The following is a 21,544-nucleotide window of genomic DNA, read 5'->3' on the forward strand; positions in this document are numbered from 1 at the left end:
GCCTCACAGACCTGCTAGCGGAATGCTTCCACACACACATACACACTCAGTTACATCTTTTTCTCTCTACATTTGTGTTGAATAAAACATGGGAGTAAAAGTGTGTCAAAGTCTTGCTCGGTGCAGAAGCAGACGAGATGGAAGGCTTCTGCTCCAATATTAAGATCAGATAGAAAGTGTGCGTCTCTCCCTCTGTCAGTGCAAGATGTAATTGTGGGCAGTTTAGGTGTTTTCATCCTCGGCTGCTGTGTCTTTCAGATCACACAGGCTTTCTTTCTTCCCTGTCTGTGTGTCTTCCTTGCTTTTCCTCCCACACACTACAATCTGTATCTGCACTCTAAACCACGTACCAGTCGCACACACCAGACACGCCTAATTAACAGGGGTATTTCTTATAAGTAGATCCATCTCTTGCTGATGGTAAGACAGCAAAGGAAAGGAGAGAACAAGGATAATGGATGGGGGAGAAGTGGAGGAAGGAATTAGTAAGGAGGTTATTACAGGAAGTGATGAGAAGTAGGAAAGAAAGGGAGGCATTAAAGATGAGAAGAAAGCGCTCCCTCTGATTGATGCGAGATTGAATCCCCATCATGAACTTTACAGCACGTTTTCTGTCTGATAACACAGAAACATGATGAAATCGAAAGCGGGGGGGGGGAGCAGCGAAGTGAGGAATCTTAAACTCTGCTTTTTATTCTTTTATCTCTGCTGTTAGTTACCTCATGGGGGAACTGGGACAACATAGTCCGTCTGGAGCTAAACACACACTCCCCGAATGCAGATTGAGTCCAATAAACACATCCCCAAACACACATGCACACACAGACAATGGTTACCTTGATCTGTGTGGTTCTGCTATTGACTGATGTGATGGAGGATAAGAGAGAAATTACCCTCTGAAGGTGGTCCGCATATTATTCAGATTAGATACACACATAAACACACACACACGGTTGTACTTCTTTACTTGGGATGACGCTTAACGGTAATTTTGGACCCTGCACACACGCAACCAACTTCTTAACCTACAACTGAGGAAGCCCCTCCCCCTCTCTCCCACCACATACGTAGTAGTGGAAAACACTGACCAGCATTTGCCTAAAACGTCAATTAAAACTTTTTTTAATTAATTTAACTTAAAAAAAATTTGCTCCCATTTTTCATGAGCTGAACTCAAAGATCTCAGACTTTTTCTACGTACACAAAAGGACTTCTTCTCTCAAATATTGTTCACAAATGTATCTAAATCTGTGTTAGTGAGCACTTCTCCTTTGCCGAGATAATCCATCCACCTTACAGGTGTGGCATATCAAGATGCTGATTAGACAGCATGATTATTGTACAGGTGTGCCTTAGGCTGGCCACAATAAAAGGTCACTCTAAAATGTGCAGTTTTACTGTATTGGGGGGGTCCGGGGGGGTCAGAAAACCAGCCAGTATCTGGTGTGACTACTATTTGCCTCACGCAGTGCAGCACATCTCCTTCGCATAGAGTTGATCAGGTTGTTGATTGTGGCCTGTGGGATGTTGGTCCACTCCTCTTCAATGGCTGCGAAGTTGCTGGATATTGGCAGGAACTGGAACACGCTGTCGTATACGCCGATCCAGAGCATCCCAAACATGCTCAATGGGTGACATGTCCAGTGAGTATGCTGGCCATGCAAGAACTGGGATGTTTTCAGCTTCCAGGAATTGTGTACAGATCCTTGCAACACGGGGCCGTGCATTATCATGCTGCAACATGAGGTGATGGTCGTGGATGAATGGCACAACAATGGGCCTTCGGATCTCGTCACGGTATCTCAATAAAATGCACCTGTGTTCGTTATCATACGCCTGCCCATACCATAGCCCCACCGCCACCATGGGCCACTCGATTCACAACGCTGACATCAGCAAACCGCTCACCCACACAACGCCATACACGCTGTCTGCCATCTGCCCTGTACAGTGAAAACCGGGATTCATCCGTGAAGAGAACACCTTTCCAAAGTGCCAGACTCCATGGACTGTGAGCATTTGCCCACCCAAGACGGTTACCATGACGAACTGCAGTCAGGTCGAGACCCCGATGAGTATGACGAGCATGCAGATGAGCTTCCCTGAGACGGTTTCTGACAGTTTGTGCAGAAATTGTTTGGTTATGCAAACCGATTGTTGCAGCAGCTGTCTGGGTGGCTGGTCTCAGACGATCTTGGAGGTGAAGATGCTGGATGTGGAGGTCCTGGGCTGGTGTGGTTACACCTGGTCTGCGGTTGTGAGGCCGGTTGGATGTACTGCCAAATTCTCTGAAACGCCTTTGGAGACGGCTTATGGTAAAGAAATGAACATTCAATTCACGGGCAACAGCTCTGGTGGACATTCCTGCTGTCAGCATGACAATTGCACGTTCCCTCAAAACTTGCGACATCTGTGGCATCGTGCTGTGTGATAAAACTACACATTTTAGAGTGGCCTTTTATTGTGGCCAGCCTAAGGCACACCTGTGCAATAATCATGCTGCCTAATCAGCATCTTGATATGCCACACCTGTGAGGTGGATGGATTATCTCGGCAAAGGAGATACGCCAGAATGTCCTTGTTCCAACCCAGGCTCTAAAACTCAACTTGGTCCTTATGAAGATAGACTCACAAGGAAACTTACACACACTTCAGCAAACATGCTCAAACATTTGGTCTCCTTCCATCCTGCAGGCCTTTTTGCCTCGCTGTGAAATTATTTTTCTGCACAATCACACTGAATATTGTGCCTCCAGATCAATGGCACTGCAATCACGCACACACAAACACGCACACACACTCCCTCCTTCTCGTTCATATGTTGGGAGGAGCTGGCGTGTTGATGTGGAGAGGTAATTATTTGCTTGGCCAGTCTGAGCCGGCTCTGAGTCTCAAGGACGGACCGGCCTGCAGCTACAGCACCAACCAACACTCCGATTACACAACGGAAACAGGCAGTGAGTGCGCGCGCGTGGGTGCGTGCATGTTTGTGATGTTGGTGCCGTGACTTGAATGAAAGTGTGTCCTTGTGTTTCTATATTTATGCATACAGAATGTATAGTTGGTATATGACTCGTGTGTGTGTGTGTGTTTGTATGTGTGTGGGCATATGCGGGCATTTGATGTGTATACGCCGGTGAGCAAATACAGTATATAGAACAATGGCTCTTGCAGCATCGTCCCTGTAGGTCTCCACCTCAGGGAATCACAGCCACAGTCCCATCATCACACGCACACACACACAAACACTTTCCCTTGTGTGTCATGGTTTAATAGCAGGGATGGGGAGCAGGAAATTGAGGTTGGATAGGAGATTGGGGAGAATAGGGGAGGGAGGCAAGGAGGGAGGGGAGGTTTCAGTGAGAAAAAGAAGAAGACAGGAAAGAGGAAGAGAGAGAGAGGTTGGAAAAAGGCCATAGGACGTTGAACATCAGTCATGATAGATCATCTCTAACAGGCCAGACAGATAATGTTTCACTTTCTGGCCCTGTAAAATCTTTTACAACAGCTCTCCCCAGATGACTGCTACCTGTTTTATTTGGCTCTGTATTTGTTTTTGTGTGCATAAATGTGTGTCTTTGTGTAGTTATAAGTACAAAGTGTGCATAAACAGGATTGCATGCTGCCATGTGTGTGTGTACATCTGCCTTTGTGCATGCATGCCTGCATGTGTGAACGCACATAAACAGGCCGATTATCAAGTGTGAAGTGTGTGTGAAAGGGCTTTCATGGTGATGTTTTCTTGAGTGTGTGTCCGTGTTTGTGTGTGTGTGTTAGTGCAGAGTGCCGTAAAAGCTGTGCCAGAGACTTTTGAGTGATGGCCCTGAACTACCACAGCCTGGAGACCAATAACTGTAGGCGGCTCAAGGAGGCTCCTGCCAAGTGACCAATGATTAGATCCAACTAAAGGAGACCGGAGCTGAGTGGCCCGTCACTCAGAGCCCCGTTCCCAGAATCCCCCAGTAACAGGACGGTGTTTCAAGTGTTGCAGAAATGGTTTACTCACTGGGTTCTTTTTTAATTTTGGAGTGGTTCTGGAAGTCTTCTGGCAAATGCACGATCTGGTTAGGAATTTTTAAAACAAGCAGCCATAGGAAGCTTTCAAGATTACACTTAAATAAGAGGCCTTTTAGAATTAAAAAGAACAGATATCCCAAGACTTGACTGTTGGCCGATACTGAGTACCCCTCTGATACAATATACAGTGCCATGCCATTATTTACCTGAAACCAGTTAATTTTTAAGGGGGCTAATTGGTTATTGTATCGGTATTGACTGACATACTAACCAAAACCCGATGCTGTAAGGAGTATCCGAGGCCAGTACCAATACCAGTATCGGCTTTTACCGATACAAGGACCGATATCAGAACAACTCTAAGGGAAAGTGGCAATATCTGGCTCCTGATGTAGTGTTAATGCTTAGAAGTGGATCAAGTCACTCAATTTATATGCAGGAGAAGCACAAGAGTGAAAAATTGTGATGGAGATTCGATAAAAAACTAATTAAACCCACTAGAGTATACTCCGTCTAATAGGCAGGCAGCACATTAGCTCTGAAAATCGTGTTCATTCAACAAGTTGGCGTTTTAACCAAAACAACCCAAACAACTGGTTCACAGTGATATATTGCTCCTCTGCTCTGACCCTGTGTTAGTTCTTTGCCTTAATGATAATGCTGCTTGTTTTCATGCTTCCTTGCAGACTTGGCTTGGTGTGTGTTTGTGTGCATGTGTTTGTGTTGCCTTTGTAGTATTGATCTGACGGAGCAGAGAGGGTGGTCCTCCACTTAGTTGTCAGTACATCCTGAAACTGAAAGAAAAACAGCCCTGTGTTTCCCAGAGTCTGGCAAACAGAAGTGGTGAAGTGAAATTGGCCGTGTTCATGTGCTCCGTTCAAGCAGTTATTTATGGAAAATATGAGTCTCCGGGCCTGCTGTTGTACTCCAATTTATGAGTAACACATCTCCCCGTCTGTGTAATTCATAAACTGACCTATTGATTTTTGCTGGAGTGGATCTCCTAAAGCATCCCTCCTGTCCTGTTGGTGGGACTCCATCCAGAACCCACTGAGTTCCAGCTGCGTGGCTCCGGCACTTCCTGCGGTCGTCCCGGGGTGACTGAGGTTCTGGCTGGCTGGTCTGCTGCTGGTCTGCTGGGTGCCCCGGGCGCCTGGATGAGATGGCTCCCACAGGACCCGCTCCCACTGCTCATTATTGTCCATGAATAGCTGCTGCATTGCAGATGGAGGGACGAGAGGGAGGAGAAGGAGAGTAAGACAGGGAGGACGTGCTGTAATGGGTGGAGAAGAGCAATGGTTTGTGGAGAAGCAGGGACAGGGGAACATGAGATCTGTGTGTGTGGGGGGAAGTGAAATGTCATTTTCAAGGACACAATTTTCAAGGTAATTGGAAATAATGCTGTGCTATTTACTGTTTTCAATATCTGCTCACACAACAAATCGGCATGCCGGCTTATTGCAGCCAAAATCTGATAGTTAGGAGTCAATAAGCATAGACTCACAGAGAGACAGGTGCTGAGAGGAGTGAGTGAAGACAGCCAGACTGGGTACAAATGAGGATGATAGAGAGGATGGGTCCGCTGCCTCATTACGTTTGTCAGTCTTTGATTAGCGTGTAATGATTGCTGCAGCCTCACAAACCTCCAGCTTCACTCACTGTAACATATACTATACATTCACACAAGGACACATGTTTGAAGGAGAACAAACCATTGATGTAATTTTAAAGATGAATCCACCTGTAATCAAATATATGCCCGTATGCAACTAAACTGCAGCTACTTTGATTGTTTGTTTATCTGATTGTTATCAAATTTGGCAATCAATCTAGGACAAATAATCAAGAAATTGATTGGGCATGTAGCAGAAAAGGAATTTCATTATCTAAATATTCAACCAAAAATGTATGTTACTTTACAAGCTAGAGTGCATATTCTTCTTCAATGGGAAGAATTTGATGGTTTTATTTGATGTACAGTAAACTAAATACTTAGAATTTTGGACTGTTTGGAATTTGATGCAGATTTAATACCTAGATCAAATGTCAGAAAGTAGTGTAAATTGCCTTTAACGCTTTTCTAAAAATGTAATAGACTATAGACTCTCACATAAATACAAATCCCTTTTAATCCGTATTATCGATTGGTTGTCTGGCCTGTTGAGTAATGACGATGATGATAATAACATAATGATCATTCCTCTCTGCTCTAAAATGCCTGTGGTCTGCACTGCATTTTTTGGCAGAAGTGTGACATTAATTTGTCCTTGTGGAAAATGTTTGTGGTTTGGTTGGAAAGATTTTGGCACAGATGTTAAAACTCTGTGGACCTCTCTCTCTCTTCTTTCTCTCTCTCTCTCTCTCTCTCTCTATCTGTCTATATACTCCGCTCTATTCCGCTCACTCCCTCCAGTCGCGGTTAACGGGCGTGCGGTTGCCAGGAGAGACGCGCGTGCAGTACCGTGTACAGCTTTAACGGCAGAGCGGCACGGGCTCTCCCCCGCCATTTCTTCGTGTCGAGCCCTGGAATGTCGAGCAGCGGCTCGGGCTCTTCCTCGCGGAAGGAGTTCGATGTGAAGCAGATCCTCAGGATCCGATGGAGGTGGTTTGGTCACCCCGCGGTGCCTCCGCCTCACTCCCCGCCGCTGGGAGACTACTTCGCCGGGAGGAGAGCGGGCGGCAGTTCCGGAGACGGACCTTCAGTTAGCGGTAGTAGCAACTCGAATTCAGCAAGCGTTACCCCTAGCGCGGGGAGTCACAGTGGTTTGGTGGCCAGCGGCAGCGCCGGGTCTAACCTGTGTAACGGCAGCAGCAGAAAGTTTGCTGATCCGACGGGGAGTCGGGGCGGTCCGGGAGGAGCGGCAGCTGGAGCAACGGGCAGCTCCTGCCCCCGCTCCTTCAGTCAGCCGGAGTGCAGGAGCTCCTCCGCGGCGCTGTCGTGGGTCTCTCCGCCGCCTCATCGTCGTTCGCGGCCGTTGACGACCATGGAGCAACCAGGTGAGGGTCCGGTTCCTCAGCTGGTGCCCGAGCCCTCCGCTCAGGTTGGAGCTGAGGAGGAGGCGGGGGCTCCGGCAGCGTCGGGCACCGAGGAGAGCAACAACCACCCGGAAACTGACTCCAGCTCCTGCAGGTAAGGTTCCGGGAATTTGTAGCTAAAACTTTCTTTAAGAAATCCACAAAAAACTCCTGAAAAGTTACAGTAAAGAGCTTAATCTCTGTTAACTTTTAAAGTTACAGAAGAGTAAACTGTAGACTGCTTACTCATTTAAACACCATGTTCATGTTTACCGTCATTATCTTATTCGTCATTATATAGCTATTCATTGTACTCACATGGCAGGTCGGAACTGCGAAAGCTAAGCTCCTACTGAATGTACAGAGGAAGTAAATTGGGGATATTTCGGCTAGAAGCTGTTCAGGCAGTACATGCAGTAGTGTAGAAGGGCCACTCATTACATATAGACAGAAAGAGAGAGAAAATGATGGCAGAGTACCTTTGGGACAGCATGTGGTCCACTGATTTCTCCCCTCAACTTCCTAATGAGGCTTCACCAACCAGGCTCTGCAAGCAGACACACAAACCGCACACACACGCACACACACTCTAGTGAATATGGGATTTTCAGAGTCAAATTAACAATATGGCTCCAGGGCTGAGCTCCAGTATGTAGAAACATACTGCACTTGACATTTATATTGTTTTGTCTTGAGCGACTGATTCTTCCAGCTTTTACTCACAATCCTCAGTGCTCAGGATGTTTGCGTGCATGATGGAGTGTGTAGCACTGACATCTCCGTCCAGCTGTAGTGATGTGAAAGGCATTTAATTAGTAGTTTCCATGGAGACTGCAAAACAAAGCAATTAGGGCATCATATTTCCTCTTTAAAGAGCATCTGCAGACTCTCGGATTTATCATTTATTATGATGCAGCAGTAAATGTGATGAAGTAAAGGGAGAAATAGTGTGTGTGTGTGTGTGTGTGTTTTTACTATGATAATGCATCTGAAAGCCTCCTATCATACTCTGTGTTCCCAAGGCACACATCAGAAATATAAATGATTCATAGGACAGGCTCCCACATAAACACACACCCTTTTAAACAGCTCTCAGTGGGAGCAAATGCAGATATATCTTTAAAATCTGTTACTCATTCAACACATTTTTTTTTTCGACGTAAGTGTGTGTTTTGTACACAATAGACAGAAAAAGACATACAAGGATAAAAAATAAGGTTTTAAAAATATCTTTTGTTATGCAAGTCTTGATGCCTTATCTTTTGTGATGGCTGGGCAGCGCTTCCATGGAAAATTGCTTTAATAGTAATGCGTTTGCACACACACATCGGCCTCATCATTAGCATAGGCAAAGAATGATGTGAACCTGAACGGGTTTGAATACATATTGCACATGTGCATGGATATAGCCGTGTCCCCCACACGTTATGGTTGCCATACCAACTCAGAGATCACTTCCTGCAGCGTACACGTGCAGCTCCTTCATGTATGTTTTGTGATTTCTTTCTGTGTGTGTGTCTTTCTGTACGCGTCCTTCTGAGAGCTCCTGTACGGTGAGATACTCCAAGAACACGAGTGGCAGAATCCCAAATGGGATCATGGGAAGGGACGCGTACAGAATCCCAGAGTGGCTGACGGCTCGCCTCGACTCCACTGATCTCCTCCTCTCCCTTTTACTTTCTCACCCCAACCCCTCTCCCCCGCCCCACCACCCTTTAATCCTGGTGTGCCTCACTTGCTCACTCCCTCTCCCTCTGTCCCGTGTTCATCTCTGCCCAACCTTGTCCCTTTATTTACCCTCTCTCTCTCTCTCTCTCTCTCTTTCTCTCTCTCTCTTTTCCCTGCGTATGGGTTGGAAAACAAAAGCATTTGCATGTGTGTCACAGAGGGTGTAATATATTGCCAGGCATGCACTGTGACTGTATGATCACGTCGTATATCAGCCCAAAGAACAAAGTTTCATTTGCATTAGCTGTTAGCCTGCAGGCTAATCAGCCTGGATAGTTAATCACGAGGGGGTTGCAAATGTGTGTCAGGAAGAGAGACTCTGAATCAGAGCGGTGTGAGTGTCCTTGCCTGGTGCAGGGGCTTAAAAATGTGGCTGCATGGTGTTGATTCACCCTGTGTTTCTCCTCCCTCTCTCTCTGTTTCTCTCTCTGTCCATGTTGAGTGCCTGCCAGGCTCAATTAAGGGGACTGGAAGGCAGCGTTACCCCACTTCAAAGCCATCTCCTCTGGCAGTATTTAGCCCCACCATTCGTCCACATACACACTCACAGATGCATGCACACTCACACACAAGAGAGGACAGGAAAGCTCGCCAAAAAGCCGCCTTGGAGGGTGAGAAATGGGATAGGGAAGAGAGGGGACTGAGGCAAAGATGGATGATGGGATGAGGTGGGATGAAGTGAGTGATGGATGAGATTAGTGGAAGATATAAAAGTGAGGATGGGAGAAGGATATAGTCGGGTAGAGGACGGAGGCAGAGGGGAGATGACACATCACCATCAGGCAGCATACATAAAACAAATATGTGTGCATGGATACTGTGAGCGCAATTCATTCCAGCTTTTTCTTACTTTTCTAAACAGTGTCAAAACAAATCACAAATTTGCCTCCAGTGCTTTACACCTGCAGTAGCAGATTTATTAGGCTTCTCGGGAGCTGCAGAAAAAGGCTGTAAACAAAACACTGACATTTAATTACCCTTTTAAATTGATGGCAAATTTCTCAGAAAGCGGTTTACAGATCTTACGAAAGCGGAGCAACATTGGCATTAATTTGAACATTCACCAACTGCAAAGAGAAATATCAGGTTCCTTACTTAATGCCCCACTATGGTGACTAGCTTGTTGCTAACTTTGCTGCCGGCTGGTTGGTGCTTGGCAGGTCGTGCACTGTAGATTTATGAGCTCTAGTTTTCCATCCAGCTGCATACGAGAGCAGAGATGATGAGAGATGCGAGGGTGAACCGAAACAGTAAAGTTCCTGGTTGGAAAATTTAAACAACGGCCTGAAAGATGCTGAAATGTTTCAAAGGGATGCACCAAACTGACCTTTTCAGACCCAATATGATAACCGAGTTTCTGGTATTGGTTGATCCTGAGTTTCATTTATAAGCTGTGTTCTCACTGTGTGGAAAAGATTTGGACCATTCTTTTATCAACAATGTAATAGGCATGACTTAAACATTGCTTCCCTAAATGTGAAACAAAATGTAACTGCTTTTCAGGTAATGAAAGTAGTTGTTAGTAGCAAGTAGTTGTTGGCATAGATGGTGTGAAATACCTCAAAAGGGGGTATCATGCTGTTTCACATTTTAAGATGTGTATATATATAACGTTACAATGTTGGATGTTCAGACTAAACGTGGGTGAAGTCTCAAATCTGTAGGTAAAAGTATGTTGGAGTAATCCCCAGGCTTCTCAGCTCAGTCTGCAGGCTGCTGTGAATGCCAGGTTTCACACAGTTCTTTCTACACGCTGCACTTTGTGACGTCACAAAGTGATTCTAGTGTGGGCCAGGCATAACACAACATAATTGACAAAGTGACAATATTAGGTAACCGAGTAAAAACATGTAATGTGGATGAGAAATACTTTTATGTGCTGCTAAGCAATAACAGAAAACAGTCTCTGTACCAGAAAGGCTGAACAGAGGACCCACTACAGATACACAAAGAATTACTTCTGTTTTAGATGGTTTAGCTGTTCAATATCATGTTGTGTTCACAAGCAACATTTTCAGTGCCCTACCAGAGTTTCTGCCTTGCTCTTACTTTGTAAATTCCTGTGAGAAAAAGCTGGTGGAAAATTTCGATTAAGAACAGTTTGATTTGCAACAAACCCACACACGCTCACTCACTCACACACAAACACACAACTACCACATCCGCATAAGAGTGTGATTTCTTTTAAGCTGTAGAAGTGCAATGATTCGTCCTTGGAGGATCAGTTCATTTCTTATCTCTTTGTGCTTTAGGGCCAGTCCTGTTAAATTAAAAATGGAAGTACGGCTCCGGCTTTCATAAATTAAAAGCTGGTTTGGGAGCCGGGATGGCTGATGATTCACAGGGTGGCAGCTGTACTTTGGTGCTTGTCTTTGGATGAACACGCACACACAGACACGCACACACCTCATCAGCTCAGACTGCAAGAATAAGACATAACAGCCCAAGGCCTCTGCACTTCCACCAGTGAATAACGAATGTTGAAGCCATCCTGGCCCCAAACTCTGCTTCATTTCTCACTGTTGGTATAGATACGAGGAAACGGGTTGCCATTAGGGAGCACAGTAAATTACTATGTATCCTATGGGCTCGGCTCCCACAGCTATTTAATTGGCAGCCTCTCTTTTAAGTGGGCTAAATTTATCTGGTCATTTACTCCAAGTAATTGGAGCATTAAAGGGCTTTTGTCCGCTTCTGGCGACATACAGTAACCCTGTTGAAAAGTGAAGGAGAGAAAACGTGTGAAGAAACAGCAGCTGGTGTTGCTCTCGCCACACATCTGTGTCTTTGTCTCGAACAGAAGAGAATCGATATCAACACATGCACTCAAAGCCTCTGCCTCCTTCTCTTTGTGTTTTATGTGTGTGTCTGTCACAGGACGTCTAACAGCAGCGCCACACTGTCCTCGTGCGTCTCCATGGAGCCCTGTGCGTGTCCGGAGGAGTCTATGTTCACGGCTCTGTCCCACGCAGATGCCACCTTCAGCAAGATGGAGGGATACCTGAGGTCCCGGCAGCTGTGTGACGTTGTGCTGGTGGCTGGAGAGAGGCGGATACCTGCACATAGGTGGGAGCAAAGAGACACTCACATTTTGCAAAGATTGTGCTTTTGTATATTGTCGCTGTTCCTTAGAAGGGCTGCAACTTATTTTTATTCGCCTTATTCAATATTGCCTGGTTCACCACAGCATCAACAGGATGTAATTAACAATTTATTGATTAATGAGATTGATGATAATGATGCTTGACCTTGGACATTTCAAACTTCTTGCGGCTGACGTTTTACGGAAGCTTCACTTGGGATCCCCCGTTGCACAGAATGCGAGAGCAAAAGAGGAGGAGAGGGGTGGGTTTGAATTTATGGGAATGCTGGAAGAGGCGTGGTCCAGGTGTGGTCCTGCTCCTGAAATGTTCCTATATAGCATTAGTTATAGATAAGATGCATTGACTAAATGTTCCGGCCAAAAAGAGTGATGTCTTTAAAATGCATGTTTTTCCAACCAATAATCTTAATATTGACACCCAGATGTGCCAGACACATAAATCCACATGTCTTTGTCTATAGTTATATTAGTCGATTGACAGAAAAAATATTACTTAATTCACTTTTTAAGCATAAATGCCTTAAACACATCATTTTAGCGTCTTAAACATGAGGAATTTGCAAATATTTTTCATCCATTTTGCATCCATATCTCTTGTGTTAAGACTGTTAGTTGGGAAAAGTAACAACTTGAAGACAGCACCTTTTGATTTAAATTTTATAGACAACATTCAATCAATTACCGTAAAATTTGGTGTATAAGACACACTTTTAATACATTTTTTAAATCTAAAAAGTAGGCTGCGTCCTATATACCGGTGCGACCAATATACGAGTAGAGAGGTATTTTATTTTGTTACAGTATTTTACCCAGATGATGGCGCTAGCTAAAGCTTCATCACGATCATCATGATCGCCACTGCAGCCACCATCCTCACAACAATCAACGTTACCGTAGGCTGAGCTCAACTACAGCACCGAAAAATACCCCAAAAAAACAGACTGCGTCTAATATTTTGGTGCACCTCATATTCCAGATTTTACGGTAAACACAAAAATAATTATCAGCCAACACTTACAACAAACTTTGCAGAATGCACACAAATACAGAAACATTACAAATATCTTTTGCATGCAATGATGACACATCATGCGCACACACACACACACACACACACACACACACACACACACACACACACACACACTTACACAAACATGATGACACATACTGCACACACAGGATACTGTTTGGAAACATTCTCTCATGCACACAGCAGAACCACAGGCATGCTTATAAAGTCTCTTTTATTTTTGTATTCTCTCTGTACCACACATAGTCCACGGAGCCTCTGAATCATGCATCAAACACACACTCACTCACACACACACACGTGCCTGTCACCCACCTCATGGCCCCCGCTGCACTGCTCTGTTGCTGCTGCTCTCTGGGCATGTGGCCACTGGTTCAGCTGCAGGGTCCATCTGCAGCAGGATGAGACAGAAGAGCGGCCCTCCACCGGCAGAAAGACTCCTTTTCCCGCGCTGCCTTCCTCTTCTGCCTCACTTGATTTGGTCCTCCAGGCACAGATGGTGACAAACAAAAGACCCTGCTGTACGAGAATCCTAATGGCGTATGTGAAAGAGTGTGTCGGCATCTGAAGTTACATGTGTGCCAGCGAGGGGGTGGGAGCAAAACATCTTGGTTTGAAAGTGGTTGTTTTGTTTGCAATTGATTTATTGTATGTGTAGGATAAAGGCGCTTTTCTGGGAACAAAACATACACCCTCTCCCTCTCCCTCTCCCTCTCTCACTTGCACACACTGACAAAAGCAGCGTACATGCTGGGTAGGCCGCTTGTACTGTATATAGCTGCAGATTTTGTGTGGAGTTTGTTGCTAGCAGTGCATTTTGAGCAAAACTCAAGCTCTATATGTTTTTTAAAAAAGTAGAGCACTATTATACATTTTGTCTCCGGGGCTGTACCTGACACAAATACATTATCTTGCAAATCTCGCTACTTTTGTTGGCCATATGGATTCCTTTGTGAGATTGCAGCCTCAACATTTTTTACTAAGTATACTTTTAGTTCAGAACCCTTTGTCTGCTGTTACTGTGGATCAATAGGCATGTATCCGGGGCCCATTATGTGCACACCATGGTTCTTGTTTGATTTTAGTACAACAACACTAAGAGTATACAGTAATGATAGTGTCTGTGTCAGCCTGCACTTAAACACAGCAGTGATCTTAGCTTAATGCTAACATCAGCATACTAACACGCTTGCATGCTTTCCATCTAAATTATGCATGCTAATTAACATTTGCTAATTAGCACTTAACACAAGTAGAGCTGAAGTAGGTGAGAGTTTTGCAGGTTAATAGTTAAAGGTTCAATCTCAAAGATTTCCGTTTCGGTCTCTATGGCGGCACCTAACGGCAGTAAACGGTGATTACAGGAGGACACTTCCCAATTAATCCAGACGTCCACAGTTGGCTCCCTTTGTAACGGTTTTCCTGGCTGATTGTCGCTTTCCTTTTTAGACTGTTTGCCTTCATCTCAGCGTCGAATTTGTTTCTTTTTCTTTGGATTTTCACTTCTTGTTGAAGTTGTATCTGTAGTCATCGATCTTTTCTTTGTTTGTTCAGTCATAGTAGATTACTGTTTACTCGCAACACTTGCTGAGACCGGAAAAGCAGCCGCTTAGCTCCGCCTACCCTCTCTGGCAGACCAACCACTGCTGGGTGATGGAAAACGCGTCACAAACTGGGCGCCTCTTGGGATTTTTTCCGCAAATGTCGCCACAGACACCCAGTCTGTAGTAATACTATATACTACAAATGCAAAGGCTTTCATCAGTGGGCCACAGGCTCAGTCACCATTGTGTTACCTCATTCGGCGATAGACTTAGACTTAACAGACATTTATTTACATGAAAATCTCAGAGATTATACCTTTAAGGAACAACCGATCTATTAAAAATCATCCCCTATGAAGTTCAATGATGTACACAAGTCTGTAGAAATCTATCCTGTAGTTGGTGAGACATTTCACCCAAAACCACACATACGAATCTCACAGTGTTTCAGGGAAAGTTGGGCATCACCAGAGTCTTAAGGATTCAGCATGTGGGACCCATTAATGTCTGTGTACAGATTTGTGCCTGGCCATGGATATAGAAATATTTCACTGGATAAGTGGAAACTTTCTCTCGCTTGTGGCGTTAGAGGAAAAGTCAGTAGGAAACACACTGCAGGAAACATGAACTAAATTTTGTGGCTATGTATCAAAATAGTTGTCAAGACATTTCCTTCCAGACTAAAGTGTCGACCAACTGACTGACCAACATATCACCATCCCTGCAGCCGTACCATTAGTGAGGCTACAAATGTGCATCTCCCATACCTTTATTTTTGAGAGAAAAGTGATTACTGTTGAGTAAGTCTCTCCTTCCAGCCCTCCTGTTGTTTTTCCCCTCTCTGTTTTTCCACGACTGTATTTCAGCACCAAGCAGCAAATCCATACTGAACACAAACAGACACAGTGTTCAGTTTCCAGCTCTCGCCTTCCTTTCCTGAGTCCAACTCATCTGTTTCCTGCTCTCCTCTCTCTGGCATTTTGTCTTCTCTCTGCTCTTTCTATTACAGTTTGACACACTGCCTGTCAGGACTCTGTCTATGGCAAGGTGTGCAAATAACCTGCCGCTGTATATAGACCGTGTCGCTCACTGCTAGTCAGACCCACATAAAAAATTAAGGAGTGAAAATGCTATACGTGTGTGTGACAGAGAGAGGGAGAGATAAGAAAGAGATACCCGACTGGAATACTGGCTGAACAACTTCCTGCTGATGATAGTATATTCTGACATACACACACACACATGCACATGCACCGCTCTTCTCTGCTTCAGGCTATCTGGTCCCAGTGTCACACTCAGTAATGAGATTATAAACATGTGCATAACACACACACATTAGGTACACACACAAACACATTCAAGCCTATTCGATGAAGAAAACACACAAGAACACACACAACAATGGAGGAAGAGAATCGAGCAAAAATTGCAAGCACACGTATTTTCGAAACTGTTTATGTATCTGTCAAACGTATCTCTAATTTAAGCTTCGTTCTGATCAGTTGGTTTGTTATCATCTGTGTTTAGATCAGGACGTGAACAATACTGAACCCTGCATTGATCTGGAGGACTTTCCATTTAACAATCAACACCTCAGTTACAAAGTACAGAAGCCCTTAGAGGACATGCATCCATACATGTATTTACTCCGGTTTCCCGTGATAACTTGTAATTTCTGGTCGTTTTCTCGTGGCAGTGGCAGCATGGCACGTCCTGGTCTGTAATATCACAGTGACCGGCCTCTTTCTTAGATCTCCAGAAAAGGAAAACCAGCTTCGTTATCCCGAGATAAAAATAAGTCAAGATCTCGAGAAAACAACCGGAAATTAAGTCGTTGTCGCAGGAAAACTGAGTAAATGAAATGTATGAAAACAAGTCCGTAACAAAGACATCTCCAAGAGCAAAGAAAGAAACTACTGCTGATGAAACACTAAATAACAAGTTCTTGAAATGATAGGTTAATGGATTGTCGCGTCGTGACCTTAAGGTAAATCCTCTCTGTCCTTCGTCGAGCTTGTTTTCCATTACGCCGTATCTCTTCTTCTTCAGACTCCCTCCATACTTAATTTCACATTGACCTTACTGAAAGCGCGTTTCTTTCTTTCTTTCTTTCTCTCTCTCTCTCTCTTTCTGTCCCCTTTCTTTCTCTCTCGTCCGTGCGCTCAGCTGCAGTGATTGACACATGCAAATTAAATAATCTCCTCTCTGACTGCACCGATTGGCGTGTCTTTTATACTCCGAGCCAGGACTTCATCTAGCCAGTGTTGTTTCTTCTTTTGTACCGTTTTGTGGCAAGTCTTCTGTGTAAAAAAAAGATATTCATTTTCTGAAATAACAACCAATAGTTAACAAAGGAAGTGAAAATTGCAGAGAATAGGCAGATTTTTGTTCCCCACAGGGGATAGTACGGCAGAAACAAAGCAAATAGACGGTATGAGTAGAATTACAGTACTGGCTTTAGAGCAGCACAAGCTTTTTCTCTCATTATTTATGAATGTAAGAGTTTCAGAGGATATCATTATGTCGAGACAATCACTAACAGTGTATTAACACATCTTCTGGCTTTTTACAACGTCATTATCTGAAGCTAAAGTGTGCTAATGTGAGAAAAAGCTTCCGGGTCTTTACAGCAGCTGTGTGTACATTGTGCACAGTTTTAGTTTCACATAATTTAGAGACCTTCTAATCTGGCAGCGGTTTCACAGATAAACAACCCTAAACAAACACATGATTTTACAAGTTATGAAAATGTTTATTATATATTAAAAACCTGCTTCTTACTGCCAGTGAGGGAAAACATGCTCCACTGCAATTTGGCTACGAAGGTTTAAACACTCTGAGGACATTGCGCTGTTTATCCTCAATGTGCTCACTGTGCACAAACATCTGGAGACGCCTCGGGCCCAGGCTCGCCTTTCGTTTGCACAGTTTTCTTCTACCTCTAATAACATCTCTTCAGAGAGGGGAGATATACACGATGAGAGCCCCGTTTGGAGAGGAGTTATTTCTTTAGGGGAAACTAGGTGATTTAATATTCAATATTGCATGCACGAAAAGGTCATTTTAATCCATTCTGGAGCACATACCTGCACGCTTTCCCCTTCTGCTGCAGCTATATTAACAATCCAATTACTGACTTTTTCAGCATGATTAACTTGTTGGAAATGTGTTTTATTTCTTGACCATACACACTTTATTTCAGACATAAGCATTTCAGACTTATGCCTTGTTGAAATGTTAAAATGGGGAATTTCGGACCAAGTTGTTGTAAAAACTCCCCTTAGAACTGCAAACCCTCAAAGGGCTTTTCACCCGTTTGCTTTTGCACAATCAATAGAATCTGAAGTGTTGCAAGCTTGTTAGCTGCTGCCTTATCAAAGCCACATACAGCAACACGATGCCTGACTCTGTGGTCACCGCTTTTATTAATCTTGCAATGTAAAACTTGAAGATGTGAGGATGTGTTTCCTTGTAAGATCGTGTGAAAGTCTCTGTTGCACTAAGAACCACAGATGTACTTGATATCCCGTTATGCTGGTCTCTGTCTGACACTTGTCTGCTGTGGCGACTTGTTGTCTGCTGAACTTCCCATCTCACAACACTCCTGATTCGGTGGAAAGGTTTGCACTTGTTTGTTAATTTAAAAGCTGACATAAACACTTTTGTTAAGTGTAAAAAAGCTTGATAGAGAAGGTCAAACCCCTCTTACCCTCCCGCCCCTGCATATATGTGTGCGGTGGGCATTAATGTTGGAGCTTCTGTGAGAATTTCTCGCTCTGACTTTGGGCAGGAGTTTTGGAAGGGCTTTTTGGACATTAAACCTGACTAATGCCTTTCCAGTGGCTCTGATGTGTATCTCCTCTGTGAGGTATTTACAGGATGATAATGTGTCTGCTTGTGTCATCATTTCCAGGCTGCTCTTTCCCCCTCTGTTCTGCATCTTTTCCCTGTCAGCTCAGACTCCCGTCCTGTCAGCAAGGTCAAAGTGTTCTGCTCCTCCATTACAGCCGGCGTCCATCCATTCTCCCTGACTGATGCCTGACTCTCTCTCTCTCTCTCCTTCACAGACTGGTCCTCTCATCCGTGTCCGACTACTTTGCGGCCATGTTTACCAGTGATGTTAGGGAGGCCAAACAGGACGAGGTGAAGATGGAAGGAGTGGACCCTGATGCATTGTGGGTCCTGGTGCAGTTCGCATATACAGGTACACAAACATCCTTAATAGAAAAAGAATAAGGCTTCTCTCTTTCTGTTGAACAAATCACACACACTGGTCAGTGAAACATTCTGTGATCCTCAGTCACAGCCAACCATCCTAATCCTCAACAAAAACAAAATCAGGGTTGGTATGATGTTTAGGAAATGCTTTATGTTATGTTATGTTTATAAGTTAAGAGATATGTTTGAAAAACCTTTCAAAATAAAAGTCATATTTGCTTGTTGTCTCCTGGCGGCTCACACCAGATGCAGAACAGTTACAAAGAGAACAGGTGGATTTTATTGCTGCATCAGCAACATGCCGGGCTGTGTTTTATTGACAACTGGCTGGCTTACAAAACATATAAAAAATGGCTTCCAATAGGAGCAACAGGAAGGAAGGCATGCAGCTGGTACATAAACTAAGTGACATTATATTTTGATTACTGCGAGTTTAAAGCTAAACGGTAAACCTTATTTTTTATGTATTGCTTTTACTTACAATTTAGATGTGATGATAAAGTTGTCAAGAGTGTAATTTTCCTCTTCAAAGGTGAACGAACCCTGAAAAAAACACATTCTTATATGTTGTGTGTGAAGCCAAAGATGATGTAGCTTATTAATTCGCTTCAACATCCAAATTATTATCAAGAATCTGTTAAATACACATCAATGATCCCCTTTGTGATACATGATAGCATGTTTTTTTCATAATTATGGACATAGGCACTTAAGCAGCTGTAGTCGCTCCTACACACATATCGTCTTTCTGCGTTCTTTGTATTAATCTGCAGCTGAAAATAGTCCCCAGAAAATGATTAACTCCTATTTTCCTAAGGTTTTCCAAAATAAAAATGCCCTGCTGTTTTTAGGAAATTCCTTATTTTCTTAAATAAAACTTTATGTTTAAGGTCCATTAAACAAATGGGCTTTGGGCTGAGTGCCACAGACGGGGAAGCAAAACAGATCCAGCTGTTGTTTTGCATGTGTAGTTGTTTGTGTTGCGGTGAATGTAAACCAGTTAGGAAGCCTGGGAAGCAGTAATTAACTTCTTGTGTGTTTTGGTTTGGCTTTAAACACACAAAAAAATCTTCCCTCTAATCAAACTCAGCAGCAATAACGTTCTTGTTCTCACTTAATGGATTCATTTCGGTCTCATTTCTGTAAATAATGAAGGACTCTCATGATCAGTTGCTTGAGTTGGTGATTTTAAACCTTTGAAATAAGCAGCTTCTTTGTCTGTTTTTAATGCCTCCTGACCGTCTTCCTTCAGGCCGTCTGGAGTTGAGGGAGGACACCATCGAGTCTCTGCTGTCGGCCTCCTGCCTGCTCCAGCTGACGTCTGTGGTTCAGGCCTGCTGCTCGTTCCTCATGAAGCAGCTCCACCCCTCGAACTGTCTGGGTATCCGCTCCTACGCCGACGCTCAGGGCTGCCACGAGCTGCAGAGGGCCGCTCACGCCTACACCATGGTGGGTACACGTCCAGCGATTGTAGAGAAACTGAATGAAACTTCTTTCAGCTCTCCTGCTTTACCTGTACTCTTTCCTCTGCTTGATGATATTCTGGGAACAAATTGGTCCCTCATTCTCAATGCACCACACACCATTATCCCCACAATGGCTGTTTTCAGCCGAGGGTTGCTATGGTGACCGTGAAAATGCTTTCTTGTTCTTTGCCGTCTTCTGTATGAGCCATTTTCATTTCACCTTGCCTCCCTGGGTGTGAGTCTGTCTCTGTCAGTGTCAGCGTTCCTCCTTTTCCTCCTTCCTTTCTCTGTTTCTCTCTAAGTGGATTATTGTTCAACTTTAATCTGAGGTAATTAGGTCGTTGAGGCTGCTTTATCTGTGTGTGACTGTCTGCCTGTGTCTGTAATTCTCTCTCTCGCACACGCACACACAATTATTCACACACTAACACAGCTCAACACTTTATTACAGCCAATATGCAGGAGCTACACAATAGACTGGGTAGAGAAAGATAGTCTTTTCTTTTGTCTTGTATTTTAAATGTTATTTTGTATGTGGGAATCAGGTCACGTTTACATGTTTCATGTATTTCTTCCTGTTTTCTAATTTCCACAAGTAATACTTTCCTCAGAATAATGAAGTAGAATATTTAATGTAGTGTAACGGTACAGGAAACATTTCAACATTTATGATAACACCATTGTCATCTACTTCCTTATTGTCACAGTTAACAACTACACACAATCACTGAGCATCATCTCTCTTCTACATAGAAATGTATAATCTGTAGGCAGGGACGTGGATTATTAGTACGGGAAGTGTTGTGGTTTCCGTTTATGGTAAGCTTGTAGTCTGAGGAATGTTGACCAATCACGTATCAGCAGGCTGCGGTGTATGCAGGAAAAACAGTCCGTGTGGAGAGCAAAAGCAGACGGATTATACTCCGCTGTAATGACATCCAGACTCCCCTCAGCATCATCTGACAACGATGTAGCTTCTTATTAATCTCTTTAAACATGTAAGTTCAGCTAACAATCTGTTCTAGATCCAAAATTCAACTTGAGATGAATTCCCTTGACGCGGTGTTACGAAAGCCACTCAGCGTCTAGATTTCCCAACTTCCTCGAATGCATCAGAAATGATCGATCTGACCTCAGTTCAACAAAAGAGCATTTCTAAAGTTGTTTTCTTCTCCTCTTAAGGACAGACCTGACAAAGCTTCATTTTTACTTTTTATTAATCTGGAATGTGCGCAAAATTCACCGTCCCAGGGGTTATATCAGTGTCGAGTTTGCTGAGCATAATGTGGTCTGACACTGAGAACATGTAGCACATGCTTTGTTTACATTCGCCTATTTTTAGGTATCTGTTTTCTGATTCTATCCCCCATCTGAATTCTCTCGCTATTAGGTCTAAGATGATTAGTCGTTAATTGTCAGA

The 21,544-nt window shown here is 43.9% G+C and overlaps 1 protein-coding gene across 1 annotated transcript in view; it reads left to right on the plus strand.

The window, feature by feature from the left end:
• The first annotated feature begins 6,457 nt into the window (after positions 1-6,457).
• klhl5 (kelch-like family member 5) overlaps positions 6,458-21,544 on the plus strand; it is a 29,914-nt gene continuing 14,827 nt past the window's right edge. The window contains exons 1-4 of the mRNA XM_069665792.1: positions 6,458-7,147; positions 11,638-11,826; positions 18,508-18,644; positions 19,911-20,107. Of these exons, the coding sequence (XP_069521893.1) occupies positions 6,546-7,147; positions 11,638-11,826; positions 18,508-18,644; positions 19,911-20,107 (1,125 nt within the window). The 5' untranslated portion in view covers positions 6,458-6,545. The remainder of the gene's footprint in view (positions 7,148-11,637; positions 11,827-18,507; positions 18,645-19,910; positions 20,108-21,544) is intronic.

The sequence above is a fragment of the Semicossyphus pulcher genome, unplaced genomic scaffold, assembly GCF_022749685.1.
Source record: "Semicossyphus pulcher isolate SPU_LCO1_2020_fin unplaced genomic scaffold, fSemPul1.0.p SCAF_17, whole genome shotgun sequence".
NCBI lineage: Eukaryota > Metazoa > Chordata > Actinopteri > Labriformes > Labridae > Semicossyphus > Semicossyphus pulcher.